The 23081-nt window shown below is 41.6% G+C and overlaps 1 protein-coding gene across 4 annotated transcripts in view; it reads left to right on the top strand.

Moving 5' to 3' along the window:
* Positions 1–23081, top strand: part of MCF2L2 (MCF.2 cell line derived transforming sequence-like 2) — a 246513-nt gene that overhangs the window by 86398 nt on the left and 137034 nt on the right. For 3 of the 4 annotated variants that reach the window (XM_063621731.1, XM_063621732.1, XM_063621733.1), the window contains 3 exons: positions 2635–2754; positions 16344–16460; positions 21453–21602. In XM_063621731.1, coding sequence (XP_063477801.1) covers positions 2635–2754; positions 16344–16460; positions 21453–21602 — 387 coding nt within the window. Of the gene's footprint in view, positions 1–2634; positions 2755–16343; positions 16461–19499; positions 20849–21452; positions 21603–23081 lie in introns of those variants that run through there. The other variant, XM_063621734.1, reaches the window with a different exon arrangement.

Raw genomic sequence — 23081 nt, 5'->3', positions numbered from 1 at the left:
TTATTTTTGTGCTTTTATTATAAAAGTCATTTAAATTGTCTGTTCAACAATTTCATATCAAAGTCCTGGGGAAAAGGCAATTATTTTATGCCAAATTTTGGGAAGGTCTTTGTAACAGGTGCTTTTGTCACATCCCTATCTCCTCTGCCATCTGCAGGTCACCTGCAAACAATTCTAAGCATGTCAAAGACTTCCTAAGTCTCTCTACCTTACTGACTTCTCTGGTCACTGAAGAGGGGCAGGTGGAGAGTGCTGGAAAGTTAATGCCCTGGGAGTAACCTGCAACCATTGAGTTAGAGGATTTGGTAGATAAACATCTCAGCTTCCAGATCCTCAGTGGGGCAATTCTGAGGTGTGTTCCACACAGTATCCCAGAGGCTCTCAGCCCCCTTTGCCTACAGCAGTAACCCCCTCATTGAGACATTGCCAGTCTATTCATTGTTGTCTTCCTCCCCGCTCCCTCATTCGTGCTTCCTGGAATCACTTCCCCAACAAACTACCTGTACTTAAATCCTTGTTTGAGGATTTGCTTTGGGGGCAATTCAATTTAAGACAGTATTTATTATTTCAGTATTATTTCAGTATTATTATTATTTTTGAAACAGTGTCTCACTCTGTTGCCCAGGCTGGAGTGCAGTGGCGCGATCTCAGCTGACTGCAACCTCTGCCTCCTGGGTTCAAGAGATTATCCTGCCTCAGCCTCCCAAGTAGCTGGGATTGCAGGTGTGCGCCACCACGCTTGGCTAATTTTTGTATTTTTAGTAGAAACAGGGTTTCACCATGTTGGCCAGGCTGGTCTCAAACTCCTGACCTCAAGTGATCTGCCCACCTCAGCCTCCCAAAGTGTTGGGATTACAGGCTTGAGCAACTGCACCTAGCCAAATTATTTATTCATATATTAGAAAGACAATGGCAAAAACAGACACAATGATATTTAAGTAGCATGGTGGGAGGTGTGCTTGCATTTGCATTAAATTATATCACCTTGGATTGGCCTCCTTTTGCTCATAGTCTGATTTTGATCCCTATCTGTTATCTTTCAGCAAGTAGATGTGTCCTTCCTCTGTAGGGACCTCAGACTTGTGAACTCCACCACAAGCAGAGACACCTTAGGGCCAGCTAAGTCATCATTTTTACCTGAGCATAGCCCGTCTGGGGCAGTTGGGACTGGCTAAAGAGGATGGATGTGGTAGTGTGGTAAAGCAGAACAGGAGAGGGACATTTGAAACCTCACTTAAACCTGCTTGCAGAAGGAGTCACACACGCAAACATGCACACACACACGGAGTCCCTCTCAGATTGCTCTAGAGCTTCTTCCAAATTCACAAATTATGTCTCAGCTAATACTTTCCGTCTTGGCACAACAAAGTGCAAGGTTCTTCTGTTAGGAGCTTGCGTTTAAAGATGGGGAAGAGAATCCTCCCATCGCCGCATGGATTGTTTTCTCCCTTGAGTTTAGTTGTGGATATAGGATTTATCTTTGGAATAACTGCAGCCGTGATTGATGCCCACGACTATTCCAGAGGTCTGGCCTCTAGGGAGTTCTGGCTTTCCAGAGTCCATACATAATACATGAGTAATTTAATATCAGAGCCTAATTTGTCCCAGAATTATGTTGATCACTTTATATGTAAAACATGCTATAGTGCAGGGATCCCCAAATTTGGCCACCTGCCAGAATCTCTTCAAGTGCTCGTTGAAAATACTGATACCTAGATTATCTCATCCCAGTCCTAATGAATCAAAATAGTCTGGAGTAAAGACCTGATTTAGAAAAAAAAAAAAAAAAAATCCCCATAGGAGGTTGCTTTGGGGGAACCACTGGAAGAATGGAAAGCCATGGCAGTTCCCATGGAGACCTGAGTTCCTAAGTCTACCCCTAAGCAATTACATGAACCTGCTCAGAACCTTGCCTTGAGATGAGGGCAATACTTTCTGAAAGCAACTTAGCAATAATATACATCAAGAATACTTAAAATACGAACTCTTTGATTCAGTGATTATTCTACGAATCTAGCCTAAGAACATATTCCAAGATGTGGATAAAGGTGTTCATCTCAGTATTATTTACAATAGTAAAATTATCAAAAAGCCTAAATGATTAACAATAAGGGATTGGTTAAATAAATTGCACATGCATAAAAAATAATATTTCCAAAGAATTTATTAATAACAGGAATAAAAGCGTATGATATAACATGAAGTGAAAAGGCCGGTTACAAAATATTTTAATAATATGAGCCATGATAAAGATACTTAAACAGAGAAAACATCCTATAAGTAAACAGATGGAAATATTAAGTATGGCTATGAAAACCCATGGGTGAGTTTTCACTTTCTAATGTATACTTTTATTAATTTTCCAATTTTTCTATAAATAATATGAATTATTTTTATAATCAGAAAACATTTTTCTTGCTTGTTTGGTTTGCTTTGTTTTTTTAGGAGGGGTTAGGATTATCTGACCTCTAAGGTCTCTTTTAGCCCTGAAATCTGGTGAAATTTACATCCGTGGCATCCATTTTAACTTCTCCTTCTGTGATCTTGATCTTGGGTAAGGGGAGACTAAAGTAGACCCTGGTAATGGATATGACATTTTCTCTCTCCTCCTGACACTTTTCCTGATGCTTGCAGGTGGCATTTCCAGGAAACTTACAGCTCATATTCATCCTTCGCCCATGTCGCTTTATCCAGAGGACATTCACTGACATTGGCATTAAATACTATCGAAATGAATTTAAAACGAAAGTGCCGGTAAGCATGACCTTTCATCTTGTCTCATTTGGTTAGGGCATCTGGCGAAGATGGCATTTGGGCAGGGTTTCTGGGCAAGGTAAGATTCAACAGGTAGAGAGGGAGAAAAGGGTTCTCTGGGCTGAGGGAACCGCATGTGTGAAGGCATAGAGGGAGGAAGTACACACTGGACTGAGGCCCATGGGAAGCCTCATTTTTGTTGGAGCACGTAAACAGTAATCTTTTGGAGGAAAGAGTAAGAATCAAGGACTAGATCTTCAATGTGAGGACGCAGGTTTTGGATTTTATTCAGTAGACAGTGGGGATCCAGGGAAGGTTTTCTTTTTTCTTTTTTTCCGAGATAGAGTTTCACTCTTGTCACCGAGGCTGGAGTACAATGGCACAATCTCGGCTCACCGTAACCTCTGCCTCTGGGGTTCAAGTGATTCTCCTGCCTCAGCCTCCCAAGTAGCTGGGATTACGGGCATGTGCCACCACGCTTGGCTAATTTTTGTATTTTTAGTAGAGACGGGGTTTCTCCATGCTGATCAGGCTGGTCTCAAACTCCTGGTCTCAGGTTATCCACCTGCCTGGGCCTCCCAAAGTGTTGGGATTACAGGCATGAGCCACCGTGCCCACCCCAGGGAAGGTTTTCTAGGTGGGGAGTGACATGGTAAAATTAGTCTGAAGGTGGTGTCTAAGATGATAGAAAGGGACTTGGGAGGAAGCTAAATTGTACAGGTGAAACAAAACACAGATATAAAGTATAGGGGTGATATAAATACAGGAAATTAAAGTAAAAAGTCAACATTGTGATTCTCAGAAGAGAAAAACAAATTAAAACTAAAACATCCAAAATTTTACCTATAACTTTGACAAACAGATATGAGAAAACAAGCACTCTTATATTTCACTGGTAGGAATAGATTTGGTAATGAGCAACGTGACGGACCAATTATCAGTATTTATAGAAAATTCAAATGTACACCCTCTTTCACCCATCTGTAAAGTTATTCTACAGATATTTTCACACATCTGCACAAAGCTGCTTAGACAGCGATATTCATTATTAAGCTGTTTATAAAGGTAAAAGATTGAGAATAACGTAATGCTTGACAATAGGGGACTGGTTAAATAATTATCTACCCAGTCAGTGAAATATTTTGTAGCCAATAAAAGTGGTAAGTTATGGTACAACCACAATGGAAATGGCTGATAGTTTTTCTTCTTCTTCCCTTTTTTTTTTGTTTTGAGATGGAGTCTTGCTCTGTTGCCCAGGCTGGAGTGCAGTGGTGCAATTTCAGCTCACTGCAACCTCCACCTCCTGGGTTCAAGCCATTCTCCTGCCTCTCCCAAGTAGCTGGGATTACAGGTGCCCACCACCACACCCAGCTAATTTTTGTGTTTTCAGTAAAGACAGGGTTTTACCATGTTGGCCAGGCTGGTCTTGAACTTCTGACCTCAAGTAATCCACCCGCTTCAGCCTCCCAAAGTGCTGGGATTCCAGGCATGAGCCCCTGTGCCTGGCTGATAGTTTCTTTAAAAGTAAACATACACCTAACCTATGACCCAACCAGGAGAAATGAAAACACAAATTCACAAAAAGACATACACAAGGATGTCCATCAGCTGGTCAGTGCAAAAGTATATATAAGTTGTGGCACATTTATATAATGTAATACCATTAAGCAATAAAAAGGAGTGAAGTACTGATGCGTTCAACAACATGGATACATTTCAAACATATTCTCTCGAGAGAAAGAAGCTAGACACTAAACAGTATGATTATGATTCCTTTTAGAAAAATTTCAAGAATAGGCAAAACTGTGTTGTGATACAAAATCAAAACAGTAGCTGCTGTTAGGGATGGGGGTGGTGGAGACTAGTTGGAAGGGGACAAAAGGAACTTTCTAGGAAATGTTCCATATCTTTTTTTTTTTTTTTGAGATGGAGTTTCGCTCTGTTGCCCAGGCTGGAGTGCATTGGCACAATCTTGGCTCACTGCAACCTCTGCCCGCCCCAGGTTCAAGTGATTCTCCTGCCTCAGCCTCCTGGGTAGCTGGGATTATAGGCACCTGCCACCACGCCTGGGTAATTTTTGCATTTTTAGTAGCGACACGGTTTCACCATGTTGGCCAGGCTGGTCTCGAACTCCTGACCTCAGGTGATCCACCCCCCCCTCGGCCTCCCAAAGTGCTGGGATTACAGGCGTGAGCCACCACGTCCCACCAGGTTCCATATCTTGATTGGGTGGTGTTACATGTCTATATACATTTATCAAGATGAATTGAACTCTATCCTTAAAATTTAGGCATTTTAGTCCATTGAAAAATAAAAAATAGATAACATAAGTCTATAGTGATTACATATTAAATTTTCTAATATATATTCTTGGATGTTTTATGTTTAGTTGAAACTAATTTCAAACTCACAGAAAAGTTGCAAGAGTAAGAATAGCACAAAGAATATCACATGCCCTTTGTCCAGATTCACCCACCCATTGTTAACATTTTATCGTCATTTGATTAATTATTTCTTATCATTTGCTTCTCTCTATATATACTTATATGATATATATACACATAAGAATGTTATATATTTATGTTTACTTAGAATAATTTTTTATAGTTACATGTATTATGTACGTATTATCTTAGTTCGTGCTGCTATAATAAAATACTGTAGACTCAATAATTTATAAAGAACAGAAATTTACTTATCACAGTCCTGGAGGTTGGGAAGTCCACAATCAAGGTGCCACCAAGTTTGGTGTCTGTTGAGGGACCCAGTCTCTCCTTCCAAGATGGCACCCTGTTGCTCCCTCCTTGGGAGGGGATGAACGCTTTGTCCTCACATGGAAGGAGAGTGGAAGAGCAAAAGAAGCAAACTCACTCCCTCAAGCCCTTTTTGCTTTGTTTTGATTTTAGAGATGGGGTCTCTCTCTGTCATCCAGGCTAGAGTGCAGTAGCTTAGGATCATAGCTCACTGAAGCCTCGAACTTCTGGGCTTGAGCGATCCTCCTGCCCAGGTTGGTGGGGCTGCAGGCACACACCGCCATGCCTGGCTGATTTTTTTATTTTTTTTAGAGAGGGGGTTTTGCTGTGTTGCCCAGGCTGGTCTCAAACTCCTGGGCTCAACCTATCCTCCTGCCTGGGCCTCTCAAAATGCTGGGGTTATAGGTGTGAGCCACTATGCCCAGCCACCGTCAAGCCTTTTGTAAGGGTGTTAATTCCATCCATGAAGAAGGAGCCCTCATAACCTAATCACCTCTTAGAGGCCCCACCTTCCAGTATCATCACCTTGGTGATTAGGTTTCAACATACGAATTTTGGAGGGCAACATACATTGAAACCATAACATGTATTGCAGTGTATATGTATGTTTAGAATATGTTTATGTATTTATATGTATTGCTTCTGTATATGTATTGTAATGTATACGTATTTATCTGTATACTTAGAATAAATATACATATAAAGAGATCCATACACAATATATTTAATATGTATACGTATATACAGGATATATGTAGAAGATCTACTCTAGGATTGGGTCATGGATTTAGTTATATCTCTTTAGTTTTCTTTAATCTAAAACATTTTCATAGCCTTTCTTTGTCTTTTTTCTTTTCTTTTCTTTTCTTTTTTTTAAAGACAGAGTCTCTTTCCATTGCCCAGGCTGGAGTGCAGTGGTGCCATCACAGCTCACTGCAGACTCCATCTCCTGGGCTCAATGTATCCACCCACCTCAGCCTCCTGAGTAGCTGCTACCACAGGTACGCACCACTGGCACGCTCCACCATGCAGGCTATTTTTTAAATTTTTTTGTAGAGATGGAGTTTCACCATGTTGCCCAGACTGGTCTCAAACTCCTGGGCTCAAGCCATCTGTCCGCCTTAGCCTCCCAAAGGGCTGGGATTACAGGCATGAGCCACTGTGCCTGGCCCTTTCTTTGTCTTTTTTTTTTTTTTTTTGAGATGGAGTTTCACTCTTGTCGCCCAGGCTGGAGTGCAATGGCTCAATCTCGGCTCACTGGAACATCCGCCTCCCAGGTTCAAGCAGTTTTCCTGCCTCAGCCTCCCGAGTAGCTAGGATTACAGGTGCCTGCCATTACACCCGGATAATTTTTGTATTTTTTTTTAGTAGAGACGGGGTTTCACCACGTTGGCCAGGCTGGTCTTGAACTCCTGACCTCAGGTGATCCATCCACCTCAGCCTCCCAAAGTGCTGGGATTACAGGCGTGAGTCGCCGTGCCCGGCCCTTTCTTTGTCTTTTATGCTACTTAAGTGATACATGTCCTTCTCAGAGTATCGCCTGGAGGCCCACGGTGCTCATCTGTCCCCTATTGGTGATGTGAATTTTGATCCCCAGTCAAAGTGTTGTCCACTTTCCCAAATATTAAATAGATTCTTTCCCTTGCAACTAATAATCTTTGCAGAGACACTTTAAGATCATGCAAAAATCCTGCTTCTCAAAAAAGTCCAATCTCTCTTTAATATCCATTAAAGATTCTTGCCTGAAACAACCTTTATTTATTGGTTGCAAAATAATGATTTTCCAACTCCAGCACTCTCATCATTTACTAATCAGAAGTTGGCATTTTACTGTAAGCTAGAGCCTTCCCTTATCATCTTTTTGTCTATTATCGTTTTGGATTCTTAGTTTTTCAGTGGTTTGTAATTCATTGCCATTCTCAATTATTGTGGTGCTCCAGCTGTCCCAGATTTGGTCAGCGGGAACCCTTCAAGCTGACTCTTGTGTCCTTGTGACATGTCCCTATCATGATTTTTTTTTTTTTTTTTTTTTTTTTTTTTTGGCACTTCCTTACTTTCTGGCCTAATATGATCATCTAGGCCCCTCTCAGGCATGCTCTGATCCAGCTTTGTTACCGGCCATTTCTCTTAAGAGCCCTGGTTCCTTTTGGTGTTGAAAATATTAGAGTCCAAGATCTGGATGTAAGATGTGCTATTACTACTTGGTATCTTTGTTTTTAGGCCCTTTCAGCAGACAGAAGCTCTAAATATATGCATGTATGTGCACATATACATGTACATATTTGTAATTACAAATATCCTAGAAATCACAAGTTCATACTGATACCTTAAATTTCAGTCCATGTAAGATGTATATTTAAGTGAGGGTAAAGTCAAGGGGAGAACAGTATATCCAGTAGGTTCCCATTTGGATACAATAAAGGGCTATATGTATGATTGTGCATAGATCATCTTGAGAAGGATACACAAGATATACAAGAAGCTGGTTAAAGTGGTTGCCTATTGGATCTCCACCTAGATGGCTGGGGGTAAGTGGGAAGGGGGAGGATTTTTCTATTTAGACAGACTTTTTCTGTTCAAATTTATTACTATCTATAAATATTATCTGTTCAAAATTAACAAAAAATAGCTTTAATTAAAATTACTGTGAAAGAGGCCCAGACGTGGTGGCTCATGCCTATAATCCCAACATTTTGGGAGGCTGAGGTGGGCAGATCATCTGAGGTCAGGAGTTCAAGACCAGCCTGGCCAACATGGCAAAACCCTGTCTCTACTAAAAATACAAAAATTAGTCAGGCATGGTGGCATATGCCTGTAGTCCCAGCTACTCAGGGTGCTGAGGCAGGAGAATCTCTTGAACCTGGGAGGCAGAGGTTGCAGTGAGATGAGATCACACCACTGCACTCCAACCTGGGCGACAGAGCAAGGCTCTGTCTCAAAAACTAAATAAATGAAAAAATAAAAATACAATTACTCTGAAAGAATATTTAACCCATCTCAGCGAAGACTTGCCATCTTAGACAAGGGATTTTTCTCATTTTTCTCTCTCCTTTCCTACTCTTATTTTCCTTGTTTTGTTCCATCTTATATTAATTATCAAATTTCTGAAAATTCTTGCTTTTCTACTTTGGGGATTAGCCAAACCCAAAAGAATTTCCCATTCTATTTTAAATACTCATTTTTGAAATACTTGAGTGTTTAAGGAAAATGTGAGGCCTGAGTTCTTTGCTCAGTTTTCCTAACTTGAGTAACTGTTGATGTTTGGGAAGAGATGGAGACTGACAAGAAGCCAGTGACTTGTCATCATCTTCATGAGTCCATTCGTGACTCCCCTTCAGAAATGAAGACTCATCAATTCTTCTTGCCACTCAAAAACGTTTGGAGTTGGAACTAAGCATTTGACCAAATGTCGTGCATATTTCCCTGATTGCATATAAAACACGTGTTTTATACATATTATACATATGATCTAGGCATGCTCATATGTACACAGATCCATTTGTGACTTATGCCCTCCTTTTCACGTGGTGCATCTACACCTAGGAGGGACTGAACATCTACTTTATCTCGTTACTCTGACTTTAGCTACTTCTATTTGTGGTAGTGTAGGTTGATTCCCTGCCTGTCCTGCTTTTGATTTTAAACTTAAACTTTTGGAAAAGCTCTCAGTCACCCAAACCCTGGGCACATTGAGTAGGGCATTCTTTAATGCAGGTTCACCCCGTAAATTACCATTTCACCTGACGCACAAGGTCGCACTCCCTGGTGCTCCAGAAACGGCAGTCTGAAGTTACCAAGCTTGATGAAATCTAACTTTGAAATACATGTTTCCTTCTCAATGACAGTGCAAACTGTCAGTTTTTCTTTTTTATTTTTAAAACGTGGTTGTGATATTAGCACTCTACTTTGTAGCTTCCTAGCCTCTCTTATATTATAACATCTTCCTGGTCATTTCTAGTTAGATAATTATATTTTCACGTGTTGGGGGGAAAGGAGTTGATTTTGCCTGACTGGTATAGGAATCAGGTGGGCCAAGGATGTAATTGTAGTCAAGTGACAGCCTCCCTCTACCTTTATCTGTGGAGGGGAAGTACTTTGATGTAGTAAATGGTTTTTGTTTTCGTTTTGTTTTGTTTGAAACAGTGTCTTGCTCTGTCACCCAGGCTGGAGTGCAGTGGCACCATCAGGACTCACTGCAGCCTCAACCTCCTGGCCTCAGGTGATCCTCCCGCCTTGGCCTCCCAGTAGATGGTTTCTGAGTCCCTGTTGCTGGCCAGGCACTTCCCTTTTCTGGAACAGCTGTACTCATAGCAGCCTCACAAAACTGTTAATGTGAAGTCACCAAGGCAGTCTTGTAAAACTCTTGAAGAGGCTATGATCATGGAAATTGGTTGCTTAAAATGGAGTTTGTGTCAGAATACAGGAAATGCTTCTTGTGTGGTTAAAAGACCATGTATTTCTTTGAAAGAACAGTTTTAATCATCTATAGATAAGAACACAAATGTATACAGAAAAGGAAAAGAAACAAGACATTTTTAGCTTTTAACAACTGTTCCAAGAATATGCATGTATGGTAAAGTTGGTGGGGCCACAGGAAGAGACAGGCTTGGAAGGAAGAAGTTTATGATATTCACATGTCCCAGAGGTCGGGGTCACCTCACGCCACATGGGCCACTGGGGAAGCACCAAGCTTTGGTCAGGAGGCAGAAGAAGGAGGCAGAGGAAAGTCTAGGACAGAGCATTTACTGGAGTTTCTGCAAGCAACGCAAGGCAGGATTTAGTATGGACTAGTTTGAATAACTCCTGCAATCTTTGGGTTATAAGGGTTGTCTCTTTGTTAGACGGTACCTGGCCCTGGGATGACTTAGGGCAAAGTATACATTGGCCTGGTGTGTGAGAGTTTGATAAGGCGCTGGTTGGGGATTTGGATTTGAGATTGGTTGTTTTGCATATGAAAGACCTGCTCCCAGCTAACCCCTTTGCTGTCTCTAAGAAGTGGTTAGCGCTGGGGTGGGGGTGGCGGGGCAGTCTCTTCCTAGTCATGGAGGCCACAAATGCCAGAGCCTCAAGAGTACAGAAAATAAGAAAATGTGGCTCATGTAATTGACCTGTGATGACACGATGCCAAATAGATAAAAACAGAATCCAAGAAAACACAGAAAAAATGTTTTAAGGCCAGTTTTACATGCTTAGTGTGTCCTGTGGGTTTGATGAGCAGAATTATTCTGCTTTTTTTCTTCACTATATAGAATATAAAAACTTTTTAAACATTTCTATCCTGTAAAGATTAAAAGAAGAAAAAAAATGCGGGGAAACTGCCTGTCATTTGTTTTTGAAATTTTTAAATTTACATCAGGTAAAATTCACTCTCTTTGGTGTACAGTTCTATGAAGTTTGACAAATGCATGGCGTTATCCAGTCACCACAATCAAGATACAGAATGATCCCATCACTATGCAAAACTTCCTCACTCTGCCCCTTTGTAGCCAGCCCCTCTCCCTATCCCTAATGCCTGGCAGCCACTGATCTGCTCTCCATCCTTATAGTTTTGCCTTTTTGCAGAGAGTCATACAAATGCAATTCCAGCCATGTGCTGCATAACAACATTTTGGTCAACAATGGACCACATATACAATGGTGGTCCTATAAAATTATAAAACTGTATTTTTACTGTACTTTTTTAAAAAAAAGTTTTTCCCTTCCCTTCCTTTCCTTTTCCTTTTCCTTTCCTTTATTTTATTTTATTTTTTTTTTGAGACAGGGTCTTGCTCTGTCGCCTGGGCAGGAGTGCAGTGGTGTGATCATGGCTCACTGTAACCTCGAACTCTGGGGCTCAAGCTGTCGTCCCACCTCAGCCTCTTGAGTAGCTGGGACTACAGGTGTGCACCACCATGCCCAGCTGATTTTTTTATTTTTTTTTTATTTTTTGTAGAGACAGGGGTTTCCCTGTATTGCCCATGCTGGCCTTGAACTCCTGGGCTCAAGCGATCCTCCTGTGTCAGCCTCCCAAAGTGTTGGGATTACACATGTGAGCCACCGCTCCTGGCCCCTTTTCTGTGTTTAGATGTGTTTAGATACAGAAATACTTTCCATTGTGTTATACTTGCCTACAGTATTCAGTACAGTAACATGCTGTACAGGCTTGTAGCCTAGGCACAATAGGTTACACCAGTTAGCCCAGGCGTGTTGCAGGCTGTCCCATCTAGGTTTGTATAAGTGCGCTTTATGACTGAGCAGCAATGAAATTGCCCAATGGCGATTTTCTCAGAATTGATCTCTGTCATTAAGTGACACATGACTGTGTATACTGAGTGGTCTTTGAGTCTAACTTCTTTCACTTAGCATAAAACAGTTGGGGTTCATCCATGTTGCTGGGTTTGTCCATAGTTCTTTCCTTTCATTCTGAATATTATCTCACGTTATAGAGGTACCCGTTTATCTGTTCACCATTCACCAGGAAAGGACATTTGACTTGTTTCTAGTTTTTAGTGATTAAGAATAAAGCTGCGGCCAAACACGGTGGCTCACACCTGTAATCCCAAAACCTTGGGAGGCTGAGGTGGGTGGATCACCTAAGGTCAGGAGTTCAAGACCAGCCTGGCCAACTTGGTGAAACCCTGTCTCTACTAAAAATACAAAAATTAGCTGGGCATGGTGGGGGGGTGCCTGTAGTCCCAGCTACTCTGGAGGCTGAGGCAGGAGAATTGCTGAGGCGGAGGTTGCAGTGAGCTGAGATCATGCCACTGCCCTCCAGCCTGGGCGACAGAGCGAGACGCCAGGACAAAGACTGAATACATTTCTTATTATACCACAGTTTTCTTCTACATTTTCTTCCAAGTTTAATGTTTCATGTTTAGATCTATGATCCATTTTGAGTTAATTTTTGTATAAGATGTGAGACATGTCAGCCTAAATAACAGACAGGGAGAGCCTCTCTAAAAGAAAGCAATATTTATTCAGGAACAGGGCATTGAAATGGGAATGTGTGTGACACAGTAAACTACATGCTTATTCAGGAAGGTAGAGGGAGACAAAGGTTTTCAAAGGGAACATGAAGAGCATTATATAATTGTTTCGAGTTCATTATTCTTGGCTACAAAGATCAATAACGAGTGATGCCAGTTGGAAGTTGGACAGGCAGTTAAATGTTGCAATGGTCTGTGTGCCAGGCTGTGGTTTTTGCAGTCCTTTGTGATAGTTTTGTTATCAGGCATACAAGTGTGAGAACCCTTTCTTTGCAGTCTTTCCTGGCCTATTGGTTAGGTTTTATTTATTTATTTATTTATTTATTTATTTATTTATTTATTTTTATGTATTTATTTTTTGAGACAGAGTCTCATTCTCTCACCCAGGTTGGAGTGCAATGGTGCTCTCTCGGCTCACTGCAACCTCTGCCTCCCAGGTTCAAGTGATTCTCCTGCCTCAGCCTCCCAAGTAGCTGGGATTACAGGCGCCTGCCACCAGGCCCAGCTAATTTTTGTATTTTTAATACAGATAGGGTTTCACCATGTTGGTCAGGCTGGTCTCGAATTCCTGACCTGTGACCTGCATGCCTCAGCCTCCCAAAGTGCTGGGATTACAGATGTGAGCCACCACGCCTGGCCTATTTATTTATTTTTTAATACTAGTGACTCTGTTTTGATTCTGGCTACTTTCATAGGTGTGGGTCAAGGTTCCTATTTTTACATATGAATATCCAGTTGTTTCAGCACCATTTATTTAAATAGAATTATTTCTCCATTGAATTACCTTTGCACCTTTGTAAAAAAATCAGTGTTTGCCGGGGTTCAGGGAGGGATGTTGGGGGTGGGAGTTGACTGAAAGGTGTGGTACAAGGGAGGTCTTTGTGGCAATGGGACAGTTTTGCATGTTGCTTGTACTGGTGGGTACAGGAAACAACATATGTGGGAAAATGACAGAGCTACACACACATTATAAGCATATCAAATTCCTGGTCTTGATATTGTACTGTAATTATGTAAGATGTAACCATTGGGGGTGAAAGGTGCCTAGGACCTCTCTGTACTGCCTTTGTAACTTCCTATGAATCTATAATTATCTTTGCAACTTCCTGTGAATCTATAATTACTTCGCAGGATAAAAAGGTTTGTGGGGTTTTTTTGTTTTTTTTTTTTTTTTTTTTTTTTTTGAGACCGAGTTTCACTTTCATTGCCTAGGCTGGAGTACAATGGTGTAATCTCGGCTCACTGCAACCTCCACCTCCCGAATGCAAGTGATTCTTTTGCCTCAGCCTCCCAAGCAGCTGGGATTACAGGCACCTGCCACCGCGCCCGGCTAATTTTTGTATTTTTAGTAGAGACAGGGTTTCACCATGTTGGCCAGGCTAGTCTCAAACTCCTGACCTCAGGTGATCTGTCCGCCTCCGTCTCTTAAAGTGCTGGGATTACAGGCGTGAGTCACTGCGCCCAGCCTCTTCACAGGACAAAAAGTTTAAAAAATCAATTGATCGTATTTGTGTGGGTCTATCAGGACTTGCTTTTTTTTTCTATTGATCTATTTGTCCATGCTTTGTCATTACTACACTCTACTGCAATTTTATAAGTTTTGAAATTGACAAAACTTGTGTGAATCATTCAAATTTTTTCTTCTTTTACAAATTGTTTTACCTATTCGATGTCTTTTGCATTTCTATATGAATTTTAGAATCAGTTTGTTAATTTCTATAAAAAGTTGGCTGGGATTTTGATTATGGAATTGTTTTGACTCTATAGATCAATACTTAACAGTATTAACTCTTCTAATATAATCCTTTGTTTCTAATTTTCACTTTTCGCTTTCAACTTAAAATTCCTCTTGGTCATCTAAAGCTTAAGATGAGAACGCAGAGTTTTGGCAAGTGTGGGATATCACACCTCCCTAATGGTACAGAAAATATGCAGCCTGGCAGCATAGGTTTCTGAAACTCCAGACCCTGTGCAAGGTTACTTTTGCCTAATACAATGTTGCACATTGGGTATTTTTTAAAATGTCGATTATTACCATAGCAACTCATATTCCAAGAAAAAAATACATTTTTAGCTTGATAATTTCTAACGAACTGTCCTAAAATTTCTAATTTTAGAAAGAATAAAAACCTTTTAAAAACCCCCATAAGTGGTTTAAAATTTTTAGGTGGGAAAGGCACAGATAGATTCAGGTTTTTATCCATTCTCATATTATAAAGATAAATTTTAAAAGCCCCAAACTGTTTTCAGAAGTGGAGGAGCAAGACATGGGGCCTGACAAGGTTAAGGTGGTGATCGGTAGTAATCAAATCCCACGGAGCCTGAGTCTCCCTAGAACAGGGTCTGTCTTGTTTACTGTATTATCCCACAGTACCTGGCACTTTTTTAGTAGTTCAATACATATCTGTTGAAAGAATAAATCAGTTTTGTGGTGTAATTTTGACCTATACACTTTGGGCCACGACTTTTTTTTTTTTTTAAGAGATGGGGTCTCGCTCTATCACCCAGTCTAGAGAGCAGTGATGTGATCACAGCTCATTGGAGCCTCAAATTCCTGGGCCCAAGGAGTCTTCCTGTCTCAGCCTCCTGAGTAGCTGGGATTACAGGTGCAAACCACCATACCTGGCTGGGCTCTAATTTATATTCTCATTCCAAAGTGGATTCATTCCTTGACTAATACTTTATAATAATAGAAGAAAGTCCATATTCTTATGTCATCTGACCAAGAGTTAATTTTCAAAATAATCAACAGGGAGTGAAAAAATATAATGTCACAGTTAAAGGCTTCAAAGATGTGTTTCAGAGATAGGAATGAGGAGTCCTTGTCCCACTCAGGAGTGAGTAGAGGGTGTGATATAGTCACTGAGTGAGCCAGAACCACACCCAGGCCAGAACTACTGCCAAGGAATGCAAAGGGGCAATTTGGGATGCATCAGCTTCCTCTGGATGTGAGTATTCGCTCATCACCGGAACTGCTAGTTTGTAAAACCCAATGCCCTGTTACCTCCAGATCCCCTCAGTGCAAGCTAAAGTAGGGGTACCTCAATATTCTTCATCGGGGCGCGTCAGTGTAGTGAGTCTTTTCAATGCATACTCTTTGTGTTTCCCTGTATTCTAATTTTATTTTGACACTTACCCGACCACCTTTGATTGGGCTTCTCATGGCAGACTTTCAGACCATAGTACAACACTTGATTTTGGTGGCTGAAAGGTGTACCTTACCTTGGGAACTTTTGACTGAAAATTCACATAAAGCGAGGCCTGACTTTTAGGTAGCCTGGAACTGGCTCCCTGAACCCAGTTAACATTTCGTCATAGGCTATACAACATTTTGGTATTTCTCATTCAAAAGCAAAAAATGGAAGAGACTTTAAAATATTTCCCTACTGGATATAGTAACTTTTTTTTTTTTTTTTTTTTTTTTTGAGATAGGGTCTTGTTCTGTCGCCCAGGCTGGAGTGCTTGCCATGGTGCGATTACTGCTTGCTGCAGCCTTAACCTCCAGGCCCAAGCAATCCTCTTGACTTAGCCACCCGAGTAGCTGGGGCCACAGGTGTATGCCACCATGCCCAGCTAATTTTTTTTTTAATTTTTCTAGTGATGGGGTCTTGCTTTGTTGCTCTGGCTGGTCTCAGACTCCAGGCCTCAAATGATTCTCCCACCTCAGGCTTCCAAAGTGCTGAGATTACAGGCGTGATCCACTGTACTTGGCTGTAACCATTTTTAAATATAAATGCCTGATAAGGCAAAGTTGAAGTATCATTTAAATAATAATAGAATATAAAATATAATTATGATAAGAATAGAATCTAAATGAGCTATTATTTAATGATCAATGAGGAGTACGTTTAATTACATTTTTACCTTACAGATCATCATGGTAAACTCTGTCTCTGACCTTCATGGCTACATCGACAAAAGCCAACTGACCCGGGAATTAGGGGGGACTTTGGAATATCGCCACGGTCAGTGGGTAAATCACCGCACTGTGAGTACCAGCTTACGTGTGCTTTTCACTGTCTCTCCTTGTTTTCTGGAAGATGGGATGGGAGAGTTAAAGATCAACTGCTGGGAGGTCACCCTGTGACTGCCTGACCTTAGGTTGGTTGGGATTTCTCAGCCACAGGCTGGGGAAGAAGGAGCGTGGAAGGGCGAAGGCTGGAGTTTCTCCTGTTGACCACCTTACCCCACTACATCTCCCGGTGTGGGGGTTTTGGGACGCTTACCTTCAAATGCACCTGGGAAGGTTCCAGAAACACCAATAGCCTGTTACACCTCAGAGAAACTAATTTACTTCATCTGGGGTGGGTCTTAGACATTAACATGCCACAGAACTCCCCAGATGATTCTAATGTACAGACATATTGACACCCATGAAGTCAGAAGAAGCTACATTTAAATATTGTCACCCCTCGGGGACTACTGTAGGTGAGAAGGTGGGAGGGGGACAAGGATTGTAAAACTATTGGGTACGATACTCACTACCTGGGTGATAGGATCAACTGTACCCCAAACCTCAGCATCATGCAATATACCCATGTAACAAACCTGCACATGTACCCCAGATCTCAAATCAAAGTTGAAAGTAATTTTTAAAAATTGTCATGATGACATATTGTCTGATGTCAGGTGAGTTTCTAAGCGTTTCTGAGCTTGTTTCTTCCTCTGTTAAAATGGGACTAACACCGTATTTCTCTACAGGGGATAATTTTGCCTGCCTCCTACATTTGTCAATATCTTTAGACTTTTTTGTAGTTATAACTTAGTGGGGGAAGTTAGCTGGTATCTAGTGGGTTGTCAGGGACTCTGCTGAACACCTTACAATGCTCAAGACAGCCTCCCACAACAAAGAATCATCTGGCCCAAAGTGTGAATAGCCAATGCTGAGAAACCCTGGGCTAACAAAAGCCTCCTGAAAGTTTAATGTGGGGAGTAAGCGATGTATTGTCTGTGAAAGCACCTGATATATAATATTTTACTTTTTCCTACCTACTGATATTGGTGATTGTTATGCTAAGTTAGGAGTTTCAGTAATATTGAGGAAAAAGTGAGATCAAAACTCATTGTCATGGCTTGAATGTTGGCGTCCCCTCAAAATTCACATGTTGGAACCCAATGTGATAGCATTAAGAGGAGGGGCCTTTTGGGACGTATTAAGTCATGAAGGCTCTAGCATCATAAATGGAGTTACTGCCCTTGCAAAAGAGGTTGAAGGGAGCTGTTATGCCCCCTCTGCCCTGTGAGGGCACATAAGGCATCCTTTATGAGGAACAGACCTCCACCAGACACCAAATCTGCTGGGGCCTTGATCTTGAACTTCCCAATTTCCAGAACTGTAACTGTGAGAAATCAATTTCTGTTGCTTATAAATTACCCAGCCTAAGGTGTTTTTGTTATGCACCATCCGTGGCCTAGTATATAGCCATGGTTTGTGGTTGTGTGTGTGCTAAACATTTTATAGTGAACTTTAAAAAATACAACTAGTATTGAAAGACCAGAGATATTCTTTACATGCCTTTTACAAGTATATATTTTTTATACACACACATACAGTCATGTCTCATTTTATTATGTTTCACATTAGTGGGCTTCACAGATATTGCAATTTTTTGAAATTGAAGTTTCGTGGCAACTTTGTGTTGAACAAGTCTATCAGCACCATTTTTCCAACAGTGTGTGCTCACTTCTGCCTCTCTGACAAATTTTTGCAATTCTTGCAATATTTCAGAGTTTATTATTACTGTTATATTTGGTTTCTTTTTCTTTCTTTTTTTTTTTTTTTTTTTTTTGAGACAGAGTCTGGCTGTGTCACCAGACTGGAGTGCAGTGGCATGATCTCAGCTCACTGCAACCTCAGCCTCCTGGGTTCAAGCAATTCTCCTGCCTCAGCCTCCTGAGTAACTGGGATTACAGGCACGTGCCACCACACCCAGCTAATTTTTGTATTTTTAGTAGAGACAGGATTTCACCATGTTGGCCAGGCTGGTCTTGAACTCCTGACCTCAAGTGCTCTGCCCGCCTTGGCCTCCCAAAGTACTGGGATTACAGGCATGAGCCACTGTGCCCGGCCAATTGTTATATTTGTAACAGTGATCTGTGGTCAGCAATCTTTGGTGTTACTATTGTAATTGTTTTGGGGTGCCGAAAACTGCATCCATATAAGACAGTGAACTTAACGGATATATGTTGTGTGTGTTCTGACTGATCCACCAACTGGTCATCACCTGTCTCTCTGCCTCTCCTCGGGCCTCCCTACTCTCTAAGACAGAACAGTATTGAAATTAGGCCAATTAATTACCTTACAATGACCTCTAAGTGTTCAAGTGAAAGGAACTTTAAATCAAAAGCTTGAAACGATTAAGCTTAATGAGGAAGGCATGTCAAAAGTTGAGATAGGCAGAAAGCTAGGCATCTCAGCCTAGCCAGCTCGCCTAGTTGTGAAAGCAAAGGAAAAGTTCTTGAAGGAAACTAAAAATGCTACTCCAGTGAATACATGAATGATAAGAAAGCAAAATAGCCTTCTTGCTGATACGGAGAAAGTTTTAGTGGTCTGGGCCTGGATAGAAGATCAAACCACCCACACCATTTCCTTAAGCCAAAGCGTAATCCAGAGCAAGGCCTTAGCTCTCTTCAATTCTATTAATGAGAGAGGTGAAGAAGCTGCAGAAGAAAAGTTTGAAGCTAGCGGGTGTTGGTTTGTGAGGTTTAAGGAAGGAATTCTTCTCTGTAACATACAAGTGCAAGGTGCTGCTATAGAAGCTGTAGCAAGTTATCCAGAAGATCTAGCTAAGATCATTGATGAAAGTGGCTACACTCGGCTTGGCGCAGTGGCTCACGCCTGTAATCCCAGCACTTTGGGAGGCCAAGGTGGGCAGATCACCTGAGGTCAGGAGTTCAAGACCAGCCTGGCCAACATGGTGAAATCCTGTCTCTACTAAAAATACAAAAAATTAGCTGGGCGTGGTGGCTGGTGCCTGTAATCCCAGCTACTCAGGAGGCTGAGGCAGGAGAATCGCTTGAACCCGGGACGCAGAGGTTGCAGTGAGCTGAGATCATGCCACTGCACTCCAGCCTGGGCAACAAGAGCAAAACTCGTCTCAAAAAAAAAAAAAAGAAAGAAAAAGTGGCTACACTCGACAACAGATTTTCAATGTAAATGAAATGGCCTTCTATTGGAAGAAGATACCATCTAAGACTTCCATAACTAGAGAAGTGAATGCCTGGCTTCAAAGCTTAAAAGGACAGGCTGACTCTCTTGTTAGGGGCTAATGCAGCTGGTGATCTTAAATGGAAGCCAGTGCTCATTTACCACTCCACAAATCCTAGGGCTATTAAGAATGATGTTAAATCTACTCTGTGTGTGCCCTAGAAATAGAATAATAGAGCCTGGATGGCAGCACTTCTGTTTACAGCATGGTTAACTGCATATTTTAAGCCACCTGTTGAGACCTCCTGCTTAGACAAAAAGATCCTTTCAAAATATTACTGCTTATTGGTGATGCACCTGGTCACCTGAGAGCTCTGATGGAGATGTACAAGGAGTTGAATGTTTTCATGCCTGCTAACACAACATCTATGCTGCAGCTTGTGGATCAAAGAGCAATTTCAACTTTCAGTTTTACTATTTAAGAAATACATTTTGTAAAGCTATACCTGCCATAGATAGTGATTCCTCTGATGGGTGTGAGTAGCACAAATTGCAAACTTTCTGGAAAGGATTCATCATTCTGGATGCCTTTAAGAACATTAGTGATTCATGGGAGGAAGTCAAAATATCAATATTAACAGGAGTTTGAGAGAAGCTGATTCACACCCTCATGAATGACTTTGAGGGGTTCAAGACTTTAGCTGGGGAAGTAACTGCAGGTGTGGTGGAAATAGCAAGAGAACTAGAGGTGGAGCCTGAAGATGTGACTGCATTGCTGCAACCTCATGATAAAGCTTGAATGAATGAAGAACTGTGTTTTACGGATGAGCAAAAAAAGTGATTTCTGCATCTTTCTGGTGATGATGATGATGATGTTGAAATGACAACAAAGGATTTAGAATATTCCATAAACTTAGTCTACAAAGCAGTGGCAGAGTTTGAGAGGATTAACCCTAAGTTTGAAAGAAGTTCTATTGTGAGTAAACTGCTATCAAACAGTATTGCATGCTACAGAGAAATCTTTCATAAAAGGAAGTCAATTGATGTGGCAACTTCATTGTTGTCTTAAGAAATTGTCACCGCCATTCCAGCCTTCAGCAACCATCACCCTGATCAGTCAGCAGCCATCCACATTGAGGCAAGACCCTCCAGCGGCAAAAAGATTGTGATTTGATGAAGGCCCAGAAGATTTTTAGCATTTTTTAACAATAAAGTATTTTTAAATTAAGGTATGTGGAATTTTTGACATAATGCTATTGCACACTTAATAGACTACAGTATACTGTAAACATAACTTCCCTTTGCATTGGGACACAAAAGAACTTTTGTGACTCACTTTATTGTAACATTGGCTTCATTGCAGTGGCCTAGAACCAAACACACAATATCTCTGAGGTTTGCCTGTATATATAACTAGGAATAATATAACCACACATATACAGTACATATTGTTTTATAAGTGAGATATATAGATTCTTTTCTGTGTGACAGTGCATTTTCTGGGTGTCACCCTTTGAACGAGAGACTCAGAAAGTTAGAACTCAAAGGAATCTTAAAGATCATGTGACTCAATCACTTTATTTTGTAGATAAATAAACTGACGTTCAGTGTAAAGAGGTGACTTTTCCAAAGTCATTTGGTCAACTAGTGGTAGCATTGAGACTGAAACCAGCCTCTTTTTAATCTCCCTATCAGAATCAGGTCCTCTATACCATTTCCAAAGTGACGTGATTATTCACTAATTTTATCAACTAAATCTGTTTTCTTTCCATCGAGACAGCATGTTGGTGACTGTTAATGTCTCCACATTGTTACAATTGTCTGACCTTCCAGGCCATCGAAAACTTTGCCTTGACCTTGAAGACCACTGCCCAGATGCTGCAGACGTTTGGGGCCTGCCTGGCCACAACAGAGCTGCCCAGAAGCATGCTATCCACAGAAGACCTTCTCATGTCCCACACAAGGCAGCGGGACAAGCTGCAGGTGAGGGATCAGTGGCCTCTCAGAGGCCAGCGTCTGTGCCAGCAGGTATGCCTGCCTCTTGGAGAGAGCTGGGAGCAGAATTAACAGTTAAGCCCTCGTTTTCCTTCTTCTTTAGTGACTTGGAAGCCATTGATCATCTTAAACCTTCCAGACAGGCAGTTTGTAATGAAAGAAGGCTCTTGAGACTGGGTGGTGAGTGAAGAACGGTGGGAAGCAGCACAGGAAAGGGCTTTACCAGCTTTGTCCGGGTGAGCTAAGGCATGTGAGCACCCTTTCAAGGGCTGCCCTCCCATGATCCTGCTCAAGACAGAGCAAGACAGAACGTGCTGAAATTGCAGGGGTAGGGGCTGGCTTTTGAAGTATAAGCTTTCCAGCAGTGGTTGTAAAGTTTTGGGGCAGACTAATAAGCGGACTTATTGCTTCACTTTCTCAAGAGTGTGTCTTTTTATTTGGGGATGAATTTGAGAAAAAGGACTATGGAAGGCACTCTGACCTGAGTTGAAGGACAGGCACCTATTAAATGATTCATAAAAGCACGTCAGAACCTGCTGAGAAAAGGGAGCTTGGCAGGTTCTTTCAGTCATGCAGTACAGGGAAATCTTCCCAGGGCTTCTCCCTGGATGAGTGTCGGCACCTTTCTACCTTGAGAAGCACAAACAGACCGAACCCATTATTTCACAGAAGCCCAGTTTTCCGTAGGGCAGCAAAATGAGGATTGGATGGTCAGTGTTTGTGTCTTGGCCTCATGGAACTTGGGAAGAGTTGAACTCTTGTGTCTGTGACCAAAAATTTGCAAAAATGCTTTGCTAGATGGTTGATTTGTTCGTTTATTCAACATTTATTGAGCACCCACCACTACTTGCCAGGAAAACCAAAAACGCAACCTCAACGAACACATAGTCTAGTTAGGAGAGTCTCAGAGTCTAGTAATTGAGGCAAATTAATGTTTCCATGTGCCAGGAAACACTGTTAAATTCAGTCTTTAAGGAGGTTGTTATTCAAAAAAACAATGGCTGGGCGTGGTGGCTCATGCCTGTAATCCCAGCACTTTGGGAGGCCAAGGTGGGCAGATCACTTGAGGTCAGGAGTTCGAGACCAGCCTGGCCAACATGGTGAAACCCCATCTCTACTAAAAATATAAAAATTAGCCAGACTTGATGGCGGGCGCCTGTAATCCCAGCTACTCAGGAGGCTGAGGTGAGAGAATTGCTTGAACCTGGGAGGCAGAGGTTACAGTGAGCTGAGATCTCGCCACTGCACTCTGTCCTGGGCGAAAGTGTGAAACTCCATCTCAAAACAACAACAAAAGAGAAAAAATATATTCCAAAGATTACTGTGAGCAATCAAAATATCTGGACTGGGCTGGGCGCAGTGGCTCAGGCCTGTAATCCCAGCACTTTGGGAGGCTGAAGCGGGCAGATCACCTGAGGTCAGGAGTTCGAGACCAGCCTGGACAACATGGTGAAACCTTGTCTCTAC

The sequence above is a fragment of the Symphalangus syndactylus genome, chromosome 17 (assembly GCF_028878055.3).
Source record: "Symphalangus syndactylus isolate Jambi chromosome 17, NHGRI_mSymSyn1-v2.1_pri, whole genome shotgun sequence".
NCBI classification, from domain to species: Eukaryota; Metazoa; Chordata; class Mammalia; order Primates; family Hylobatidae; genus Symphalangus; species Symphalangus syndactylus.
Note: the sequence above shows the minus strand (reverse complement) of the source record. Positions and strands in the feature narration are given on the sequence as shown.